At 40.1% G+C, this 12,089-nt stretch overlaps 1 protein-coding gene across 38 annotated transcripts in view; it reads left to right on the forward strand.

Moving 5' to 3' along the window:
- Positions 1-12,089, forward strand: part of cdk11b (cyclin dependent kinase 11B) — a 45,697-nt gene that overhangs the window by 11,166 nt on the left and 22,442 nt on the right. For 21 of the 38 annotated variants that reach the window (XM_078557705.1, XM_078557709.1, XM_078557713.1 and 18 more), the window contains 2 exons: positions 698-823; positions 5,404-5,554. In XM_078557705.1, coding sequence (XP_078413831.1) covers positions 698-823; positions 5,404-5,554 — 277 coding nt within the window. The remainder of the gene's footprint in view (positions 1-697; positions 824-5,403; positions 5,555-12,089) is intronic. The other 17 variants (XM_078557719.1, XM_078557721.1, XM_078557722.1 and 14 more) reach the window with 1 other exon arrangement.

Raw genomic sequence — 12,089 nt, forward strand, 5'->3', positions numbered from 1 at the left:
AGATTGGGATCTGTTCACGGCATACATGAGGGGCTGTAGGAAAGTCTGTGGAAGAAGTCTCGAGAGAAAAGGGATATCAGAAAAGCAAGAGAGTGCAAAATTTCAAAGTTATAACTAACCTCAAATATAATTGAAATTTGGATATTAGGATGTTTGGCATGTTAAATGTAATATTTAACGTATAGCTTAAAATAATTAACCTGCCAGTAGTTGAATGCTTTGGTCCTAAAGATCGTTATGTGCTTAATTTTAATATTGCATCAATGTCTCCATTTTTCCTTCCTCCTTGTCAGGCCAAGAAATCAGATGTAAGATTTTTGAGGAGTAAGCTTATCAGAAGAATGCTAGGCAGGAGAACAGATAAATGTACTGTTTTATGACCACTGTTTTCTCTGTGGAAAGGAAATGCAGACCTGTGAACGAAGTAAAAATTGCACTGTAAAGACTGCAGTGGCTGAACAAAGAGGTAATAGATAATGTAAATTTGGTGAAGGATTAGGTTAGTTGAGGATGACTGAAATGATTGTTAGGGTAGTAGAACCATAGATGGATAATAGGGGAATCTACAGAATTTTTTTCATTCTGTGTTTGAAGCGGGAGACTGTTAAAAACTAGGAAAGACGTTTAAGGGATATTTGGATGGAAATGTTGAGGGATTACTAAATGGCAGAAGTGTTAAATGAATTCTTTACAACAGTCTTCAGAAATGAATCATGGGAAACGAAGACTGTTACGAAGAAACTCAGAGAATTTAATGTCTACAGGGCACTTAAGGCAGATGAGATGAACTTTAAAATCTTCAAGGAAATGAGCCAAGAAATGGGTAAGGCTCTCATTGATATATTTAGGAGGTCTGTAAATACAGAGGATGTACATAAGGATTGTGAATGTTATCCCAATGTGTGTATTTTTAAGAAATGAGACAAGGAAAGGTAAAGTAATCAGTCTATCGACTGTACTGAGAAATGCTTCAGAATTTTACAGGATGCTACAGAGATCATAAGGATTAATCAGCATGGCTTTAAATGTTATAGCTCATGAAGTCACTACTGGAATGGAGGTGATTAAATTAGCACGTAAAGACGAGGTGCAATTTACTTCCCAAGCTTGGTGGCCACACAATATTTTAACTGCAGCCCAATCAATCTTTTTTATATGTTTAGCATTAATCCTTTGCTTTTATGCTCTCTGTCCCTATTAAAATTAGGATTCCCATATCCTCGTTTAATGGCTTTATCTTCCTACTGTTAAAGATTTATGTATCTGAAGTCCTACATGTTCTAAAATTTTACCATTTAGTGTGTGTATACAATATATATATGTTGTGTACCTCTTTCTTCCCACCTAAATGTATCAAATCTCACATTTCCCTGCATTAAATTTTATCTAATATCTGTTTGCTGTGTCTACTAATCAGTCTATCCTCCTAAAATTGCACTCCTCTTCATATTCAACCACAGCTATTTTTCCAAAGTTTGATGTTGTGCCACTTCTGCACAAACCCTGCTCTTTATTGATACAGAATATCTGTGATTCCCAGTGAGGAACACCCTGTTTACATTCCTGCCATATGGAAAACATCCATTCGCACCTTCCTGTTCATGCTGCAATATTCCTTCCAACACCGTGTGCCTTAATTTTATCAATAAGCCTCCAAAACAACAACTTTTGAAAATTCCTCTACGCACCAATCATACATACATAGAAATTAAAGAGCAGGAGTAGGCCATCTGGCACCTCATGCCTGCGCTGCCATTCAGTAAGATCATGGCTGACCTGATTGTGGCCTCAACTCCACATTCTACCTACCCCCAATAACTTTTAACTCCCTTGTTGGTCAAGCTTCTGCCTACCTCTGCCTTAAAAATATTCGGTGACCCTGCCTCCATTGCCCTGGAGAAGAGTCACCATCCTCTGAGAGAAAAAAATTCTTCCCATCTCTGTCTTAAATGGGAGACCCCTTATTATTAAACTGTGTCCCCTAGTCCTGGTCTCTCCCACAAGAGGAAACACCCTTTCAGCATCCACCATGTCAAGTTCCCCCAGGATAAGGTCACCTCTCAATCTTCTAAACTCAATGGATACAGGCCCATCCAGTCCAATGTTCCTACATAAGATAACTGCACTCTTTCCCCCCCCCGCCCCACCCCAAACCCCCATCCCAGGTATCAGTCAAGTGAACTTCTCTGAACTTCTTCTAACGCATTTATATCCTTAAATAAGGAGACCAAAACTATACAGAGTATTCTAGATGTGGCCTCCAATGCGCCCTGTATAACTGTAGCAAAAACATCCATACTTTTATATTCCATTCCCCTTGCAATAAATTACAACATTCCATTTGTCTTCCTAGTCACTTGCTGTATCTGCCTCCCAACTTTTCCTGATTCATGTACCAGGACACCCGGATCCCTCTGTACCTCAGAGCTCCGCGATCTCTCTCCATATAAATAATATACTGCTTTTCTATTCTTCCTGCCAAAGTGGACAAGTTCACATGTTCCCACATTATACTCCACGTTTAATATTATATTCACTGCGCTTCCTTTTTCAATGCATTCCATTTTATTATTCAAAAAAAGTTATTACATTGGTGAGCTATGAGGCACCTTTAGAAATGTGCCCTGACCATCCTCAGTTAGTCTATATATTTCTAATTAGGTATTCATTTTATCCTGAATTATGGCCTCTAGATTCTTGTTCCTGATTTTAGGCTGGTTTAGGCTAGTTGGTTTATAGTTATATGGTTTATCCCTTTGTTGCCTTTTAGCTCTTAGTATTACATTGCAACCCTTCATGCCTGTGGCACAACTTCAGTTTCCAACAATGTTTGTAATATCGTCAATGCCTCTGCTATTTCCTTTTTAACTTTTCAGCGTTTTGGTGCTTTTCCCAATTCTGAGCTCCAGCAATTATTTTATTACTACATCCTTATCTATAGTTATCCAATCTATTTGTTTCACCCCACGCTTTTCATTTCCAATGACCATGCTCAGCAAAACACTCATTTAGCATCTGCCATTTCTTAACCCTCAAGCATTTCCTGCCCCATCCCTAATTAGTCCTACCCTTTCCGCAGCAAGCCTTCCGTAAAAAGAATAAATGCTAATTCATTAATCCTTTTAAGAAAAAACCTAGATAAATATGTGAGTTGTAAGGATAAGCATGAACTCAATTAATTGAATATTGTATGGAACAGTTGCTTATGGAGAGAAATCTAACTGGGATCGATGGTGTTATGATACTGCTCGTGCATGAGGGAAACATGCTTGAAAGTGCATTAACTATTTTTAATTTCTTGCTTAATCATGGATCTCTTGTGTTGCTCACATGGCTGCAATGTTTAGCTGCTAATCTGGCCTTTTCCACAAGAAATAGGTGCTGGAGTAACTTTACTGTGTAACTAAAAGGGTTAAATTGAGGACAGGTTGCATCAACTAGGCTTGTATTTTCTTGAATACAGAAGATTAAGATGTGATCTAATTGAAGTCATAGTGTCTTGACCTTTCTGGAGATGGGCTGGGAGGCAGGAGGTGGTAACATGTTGGCGGAAAGCATCGAGAGGAGTTGCTGTTGGCAGGAGTATTCCCAGCAACTTTGCCGCCTGCTGACCGGCAGTGGGCAGCCAATTAATTGGCCTATTGACGGCTGTTTTTGTGACACTAGAATGATCCCCTGCTGCATGGGGAGACCACCAGATACGTTGAGGTGGCACCAGGGGAGCAGGAAGCTTTTCTTTCTGGAGGTTCCAAATTCCATGGTCCCCCCGCCAGCGGCAATGGCCTCAATATGAGTCATCCTCCTTTTTCCTTGCAGCCTCAGCAGCAGCCGCCTCTATTGGTGGTGCTGCAGAGCTGCTGGCCCTCTTCTTGGGCCAACAGCTCAGAGAGGCAGGGTACTCTAATTGATTGGACAGCGGTCCTAGTGGTAATTTCTTAATTGGTTGCCGCTCCAGTCGCCTGTGCAGGCTCGTGACCTGCATTTGGTTCTGATTTTTGAACCCACAACAGGCCGGTGAAATTCCGGCCATAGAGTCAGAATCATTATGGCACAGAAGGAGGTCATTCGATCCATTGAGTCTATGCCAGCTCTCCTGTTCCCCGACTGTATCCTTAGCCCTCAAGCGCCCATCTTATTTCTTTTTGAAATCATTGATCGTCTCTGCTTCCACTGTCTTAATCAGCAGCGGGTTCCAGGGCAGTAACACTCATTGCGTTTAAAGGAGTTCTTCCTCACATTCTCATCCCTTAACCTTAAAACCTGTGTCCCCTAGCCCTTGTACAATCGACTAATGTGAACATTGCTCCTTTAGCCTAACTAAATTGTCATTATCTTATACGCTTCTATCAAACCTACCCTCAATCTCCTTTTGCTCACTGCAGCTTCTCCAACCTAACCCTATAGCTAAAACCCCTCATTCCTGGAATCATTCTGGTAAATCCCCGCTGCACCCTCTCAAGGACTATCCCGTCCTTTCTAAAGTGCAGTGACCAGAACTGGCCACACTATTCTAATTGCTCCCTAACTAAAGCTTTATAAAGGTTCAGCATAACTTCCCTGCTTTTGTACCCAGTACCTCTTTTTATGAAGCCCAAGATCCCATATGCTTTGCTAACTACTCTCTCAGTATGTCCTGCCACCTTTAAGGATCTGCGCACATGGACCCCAATAGGTCCCTTTGTTGCTGCAAACTCTCTGGAAGTGTTTAAGATGATACAAGGATTCTCCCTACCTCCCCTGTTTCCTCTGATGGGGACAGCCCAGAGCTGGAGGAAATAACCTGTAAAATTAGAGCTAGGCTGTTCCGGTGTGAAGGCAAGAAACACTTCTTCACATAAAGTAGTGGAAATCTGGAACACTGTTCTCAAAGATCTTTGAGGCTGTGTGTGGGGGCGGGGGTGTCAATTGAAAATTTCAAAACTGACCTTGGTAGATTTTTGTTAGGCGAGGAGATTACGGAACCTTGGCAGGTAAATATCGGCCATGAATAAATGGAATGACAGAACAGGCTGAATGGCCATCTTCTGTTCCTATACAAAGCTGAGGTGAACCTCAGGTAGTAACCTTGTTACTACCTGAAAGTTTCGGACTTTGGGTCTGATTAGCTTTCTTTTTTCAAAGCTTGTTTTCCATCTGTCACAAGGTTATTAGATGAAATATCGTATTGCATGAAGCAATGTGGGTGAATCTTGAGAGTGTAAAAAAGCAATTAAAACTCCTGGGAATCATGGTGAGTACTTCCATCCTACAAGTCCATGACACTGCTGCGCAATATGTTTTCTGATGCAGAAAATTGAGAAACTGAGTAATTCCATTTGAATGGATTTTAATTTACAGCTGATAATTAGTCTTGGGTTTAATTAAAGTGCAAGAGCGATATAATATGCAACTGTTTGTAAACAGGAAAACACATCAGAGGGAAGGAGAAGGATAAGGAAAAGGAGAGGGAACATGAGCGAAGGAAACGACAGCGAGAGGAGCAAGATAAGGCACGTAGAGAACGAGAAAGGCAGAAACGGAGAGAACTTGCCAGAGAACATTCCAGAAGAGAAAGGTGAAGGAACAGAATTTTCCTCTGGGTTAGAAGGCTGAAAACAGCTGTTAAGCATATCTAATGATTTTAAAGAAAAAAATATAAATACCATATATACAAAATATGACAATCTTAGCTATGTTTCCATAAAGTATTAGTTCAGAAATCAAGGGTTTACCCTATTTTCCATCTTTCTATTAAGTTTTTGGGCTTTCCACAGCTTTATCTTCTGTTTAATCCTAAAGCATATCTAATGATTTAAAGAAAAAATGTAAGTACCGATGGAACTGGAGTGACAATTTGTGCAGACAATATCTGCTAATGTAGCATTACCAAGCTTTTAGACAAAACTTTGCTATTGCAAAAAAGCTTTTTGAATGGATACCATTCTGCTTGAAATGAGAAATCCAGGCTATAAACTTTTGAAGTTTATAGTAAACTTCAAAAGGTTAAGCAGCATATGATCAATGCAGCAAATTTTCATTTGGTTATAGAACATATACCTTGTAGATCCTCTGATTTGCAATACCTAGAGTACTTAAGAAAGGGGCAGTGTTCATAGCATAAGATCTAAATGTGGGTTTAATGTACACATCACTTCCACGTAGACTGTAGCACAACAGTATTAGAGGAATTAATGGATTGCGACAAGGCTGAAAATGATTTTGTCTGTTGAGGATCAATAAAAATCTAGTTTGTGTCTTTCACAATTGGATAACACTATCGTACATCTACAGAAATTAAAACAGATGATGCTTGCAGCCCACAATGATCCTTTCCTGGTGTAGCTTAAAATTCAATAGCTCAGCTCCTTCCATAGGTTGAGCTAAACTATTCTAACACATGGATATTTTCAGAACAAAGCAATCATGTAAATAAGGCTGCAGTAAAGCCATTGTATATTTGCAATATTGTTTTGTCTAATCAATTGCCTCGAGGAGTGAATATTGTGGCTTAACGAGGTGCACAGTCCCCAAGTTGAATTATTTTGAATACAGCTTATTTTAACCCTGGGAATACAATAAGGAACATAAAAATAAAACTCCATTTTCATTGTACTCAAAAACCTATTGGTATAGAAACCCAAAGTTTATTCCATTTTAAGCTTTATTTCCCCAGATGTCAATAACCAGCCAAGAATACAGCAAGCCTTTGCTGCTGCTATTCTGGCCATTTAGCACAATATTTTTTTTCCAAGAGTGAACAGAAACTCACAACACAAACTGGGATTCCACATCTAGCTGTGAAATACCTCATTTTAGAATACACACTGGATACTCCAATTGGAACATGTTACATTTACTGGTGCTGACATCCCTTACATTGATGACTACAAAAATAATTATCAGAAAATACATTTTTTAAGTCAGTTGAGGCACCATCAGGATTGATGTTTCAGCCAGCATCTTTTCAAAATTGCTCGTAGTTTGTTGCTTGATTCAGTTCTTTTTTGATTCTCTTTAATCAGATAGTTGGAGAACACAGCTGCATATGCTCTTGAGACGTGCGTTTTTCACCTATTGCTGGAACTTTTCCTCCTCCTTCCAAGCCATATATCTGTTATGGCACAGCTGATGGTAAATGCTGAGTTCAAATCCCAAAGGGAAACTTGAAACAACTGCCACAACTTGTTTTGCAATTTTTATAAATTTTGAGATGTGTGCCTTGAATTCAGTAGTAATAAGATCACCAAGCCTTATAGGTTTTTACAAAGCTAGATTAAACATTTATTAATAGAAGAAATGACTTTAAATACATAAATAGATCTACAAATTACTACTATGATAACTTCTAAATCCCCTACTTAATCCGCCTCCTAGTTACACTTTCATCAAGGCAGCAGTAAGACGCATTTTTAAAAGACCCAGGCAAAGTAAACAATACCCTGAACAGTCGAATTCAAAGTGAGTTCTCTTAACTTCAGTCCCTGAAGGCAGCAGTTTGGTACATACACGCTGAAGGCTTGTTGAATCTTAGACTGCCTTCCTTTACACACAACCTTCGCTCCTTTATACATACTTTCCCCTTTGAATGTAAATACCCATTGTTTCACTGTCTTTGGACTTTACCTTCCTGATAATAAAAATCTCTCATAGCACTAAGTCTTACCAGTAATCTTTGGGGAAAATAAATAAACACACTATTTCTTACTACTTCTGCTGGCTAGGTATACATTACACCCCTACTTTTGAATTCAAGCCACACTAGTTTGTTTAAAAATGCAAATTGGCCCCTTTACATTTCACATTCTAAAACTTCCCCATGTTTACCTAATTAACATTTCAAACCTAACTTCTCTTACATCAAAGCATCCAGACTAGCTGCCTCTAATTCAATTAAGCCTCACCCACACATACATAGACTCTATTTTATAATAAATTCCAATAACATTATAGACATTGTTATATCTTCCTGACAATATCTCACATCTAATTAAATGGCCATTGATGTTTTAGCCACCAATTTATAATGGACACCTCCCCCCACCCCCCCAATCCAGTTAACTCTTCCTCCTCTACTTTGCTCACTGCTTTCTGCGTCAGTTTAACTAGGATTAGAGTATCAGTGAAGTAGAGGACTGAATCTGCATCCCACCACTCTTACACAGTGCACTGCTGCCACATCGTACATCAATGTAGAAACAATGCTATCAAAGTTAGTGAGCAGTGCACAGCATCATGTGAATATGTAGAAAATTTTTATTAATTTAAAATTAATCAAAATTGAAGTGTGACTAAAAGATATTGTGTTAGACTCCTCGATTCATGTTCTGCCAGGTGTGTTGATGCTTAGTAATGAACTTGACAGTGATTGGCTGCAGAAATAGTAGAAGCATTGGTTGTGAACTTTCAAAATTCCCTCAATTCTGGAAACTTCCCAGTGAATTGGAAAATTGCACTTGTAACATCTCTATTCAAGAAAGGAAGGAGACAGAAAGCAGGAAACAATAGGATAGTTGTAGGAAAATTTAGAATTCATTAATAAGGAGGTAATAGGACATTTAGAAAATCATCATAAAACCAGGATAGGGGGCCTTGTGGTGCAGCGGGTAGCATCTCTGTCTCTGAGCCAGATGCTCCATGTTCAGGCTCTATTTCAGGACTTGATGGCCAAGGAAGGTGCGTTCATAATGCGGCCAAGCAGTTTGAGCATCAGCTTGTAAATCCTTCCAACACACGTCAATGGTAGGCTGTAAGAGCAGGAGAGATTCCTGGTCAGCCGTGTGATGGAAAGAATATTGGAGTCTTTACCATCACTATTCATAGCTCCAGCCTACAACATGCATGTAAAAGTGAATGTTGCCACAGCAACTCGGACTCCTTGATGTGCCAGTTGGCTCAATTGGTTGGACAGCTTGTGTGAATCGGATTAATGCCAACAACATGGGGTGGATGTCCATGTTCTGGCTGGGGTGGATTCGGGACCTGTCTCCTTGCCCTGCCCATGGTGGAGGTCATGGTAGGCAGAGAGCTGAAGAAGAAGAATACAATTGGGCAGAGTCACCGTGGTTTGTGAATGGGAAATTGTGTTTGCCTAATTTATTAGAGTTCTTTGAGGAAGTAACAAGCAATGTGAATAAAGGGGAACCTGTAGATGTGGTGTACTTGGATTTCCAAAAGGCATTCGATAAGTTGCCACATCAAAGGTTACTACACAAAATAAGCTCACCATGTTGGAGGTAACGTATTAGAATTGATAAAGGATTGGTTTTCTAACAGGAAGAAGAGAGTAGGGATAAATGGGTCATTTTTGGGTTTGCAAGCTGTAACTAGTGGAGTGCCACAGGGATCAGTGCTGGGCCTCAACGATTTACAATCTATATCAATGACTTGGACGAAGGGACCAAATGTATGGTAGCTAAATTTTCTGATGAGACAGAGGTAAGAAAGTAAGTTGGCAAGAGGACATAACTTATTTATGTCCCTTTGTAGGCTAAGTGAGTGGGCAAAAAATTTTCAGATGGCGTATAATGTGGGAAAATGTGAAATTGCCCAATTTGGCAATTTGGAAGCATAGAAAAGGAGTATATTATTTAAATGAAGATCGACTGCAAAACTCTGCGGTACAGAGGGATCTGGGTGTACTGGTACATGAATCAAGAAAGGTTAGTATGCAAGTACAGCAAGAGACTGTCGGGGAAGGAAACAGTTAACTCACAAGTTCAATTAGTAATTATCAGTTAACTAGCTCAGTACCCATTTGGATGTATAAAAGAGAAAACAGGTAGGACAAGTTTCCTGTAGAGTTTTATAGACCAAAAATAAAACTTGGAAGAAGCCAGTCTTAGTCTTTATCTTTATTTCGAGCAGATATTGTGACTAGGAAGGCAAATGGAATGTTGGTGTTTATTGCAAGGTGAATAGAGTGTAAAAATAGAGAAGCTTTGCTACAGCTGTACATGGTCTTGGTGAGTCTGCATCTGAAGTACTGTGTAAACTTTTGGTCTCCTTACTTAAGAAAGGGCATAACAGCGTTAAAAGCAGTTCAGAGAAAGTTCATTTGACGAAGGGTTATTTTATGAGGAAAGGTTGAGCATGTTGGGCTTTTACTCCATAGGACCATAGAAAAGTTATAGCACAGAAGACGGCCATTCGGCCGTCCATGCCAGCCCGAGGACACCCGGGTGCCCTTTCTAATCCCACCTTCCTGCACCCGGCCCATAGCTTTGCAGCTTACAGCACTTAAGGTACAGATCCAGGTACTTTTTAAAAGAATTTAGAGTTTCTGCCTCTACCACCAACTTGGGCAGCGAATTCCAGACACCCACTACCCTCTGCGTAAAAAAGTTATTCCACATGTCCACCATAAACCTGCACTTAACTTGAATCTATGCCCCCTGGTTCTAGAATTCTCCGCCAAGGGAAATAATTTTATCCTGTCCACTCTATCTGTTCCCCTCATAATTTTGTACACCTCAATCAAGTCACCTCTCAGCCTTCTTTGTTCAAAGGAAAACAACCCCAACCTATCCAATCTCTCCTCGTAGCTACACTTTTCTAACTCATTGGTGTTTAGAAGAATGAGAAGTGCCCTTATTGAAATATGCAAGATCCTGAGGGGACATGACATAATGGATGCTGAAAGATGTTTCCCCTTGGAGAGTCTAGAACTAGGGGGCACAGATTAAAGATTAGGGGTTTTCCATTTCACAAGGAGATGAGAAATTTTTTTCTCTGAGGATTGTTGATCTGTGGAATTTTCTCCCCAGAGCCTGGTGGAGGCTGGGTCATTGAATATACTCAAGCTGAGTGGGGTTTTTGATTGACAAGTGAGTCAAGGGTTATGGGAGCCGGGCAGGAAAGTGGAGTCCAAGGCCACAATTGGATCAGCCATGATTTTATTGAATAGGGAAACAGGCTCGAGGGGCCAAATGGCCTACTCCTGCTGCTTGTTCTTATTTATGTAAGCTAATGTTGCACATATTTTTAAAAACACTTCCTGCGGGGAATGTTGGGATTCAATTCAAAACTGTTGGCCTGATTATGCAATTAAGTTATAATTTTGTCGAGTGGGTAATAAATGTCTGCTAGTATTAATAGTGTTTCAGAAGGAAATTCAGCCTTATTAACAAGTAGCATTCTGTGCCATGTGATCCTGCATTAGAGTTTAGCTTTATGCCTAGGGTTGTGAGTTATCTTTTAATCAGTACTTGTGTTTTATGAATCCAATTTAAAAGAAAAAGATTGGCTGAAAGAGTAGGTTCAGTTTTCAGAAAATGATGTGTATATTTTTATCTATCAAGCATTTTAGCTTTTGGACAGCCAAGGGCTGATTAAGGATAGTCAGCATGGCTTTGTGCGTGGTAGGTCGTGTTTAACGAACCTTGTAGAGTTTTTCGAGGAGGTTACCAAGAAAGTAGATGAAGGAAAGGCTGTGGATGTTGTCTACATGGACTTTAGTAAGGCCTTTGACAAGGTCCCGCATGGGAGGTTAGTTCAGAAGGTTCAGACACTTGGTATCCATGAAGAGGTTGTAAACTGGATTCGAAATTGGCTGTGTGGGAGAAGACAGAGAGTGGTAGTGGATGATTGCTTCTCAGACTGGAGGCCTGTGACTAGTGGTGTGCCTCTGGGATCTGTGCTGGGACCATTGTTGTTTGTTGTCTATATCAATGATCTGGATGATAATGTGGTAAATTGGATCAGCAAGTTTGCTGATGACACTAAGATTGGAGGCGTTGTGGACAGCGAGGAAGGCTTTCAAAGCTTGCAGAGGGATCTGGACCAACTGGGAAAATGGGCCAGAAAATGGCAGATGGAATTTAATGCAGAAAAGTGTGAGGTGTTGCATTTTGGAAGGACAAACCAAGGTAGGACATACACAGTAAATGGTAGGGCACTGAGGAGTGCGGAGGAACAAAGGGATCTGGGAGTTCAGATACATAATTCCCTGAAAGTGGCGTCACAGGTAGACAGGGTTGTAAAGAAAGCTTTTGGCATACTGGCCATGAATCAAAGTATTGAGTATAGGAGTTGGGATGTTATGATGAGATTGTATAAGACATTGGTGAGGCCAACTTTGGAGTATTGTGTGCAGTTCTGGTCGCCTAACTACA

The sequence above is a fragment of the Cetorhinus maximus genome, chromosome 15 (genome assembly GCF_964194155.1).
Source record: "Cetorhinus maximus chromosome 15, sCetMax3.hap1.1, whole genome shotgun sequence".
NCBI lineage: Eukaryota > Metazoa > Chordata > Chondrichthyes > Lamniformes > Cetorhinidae > Cetorhinus > Cetorhinus maximus.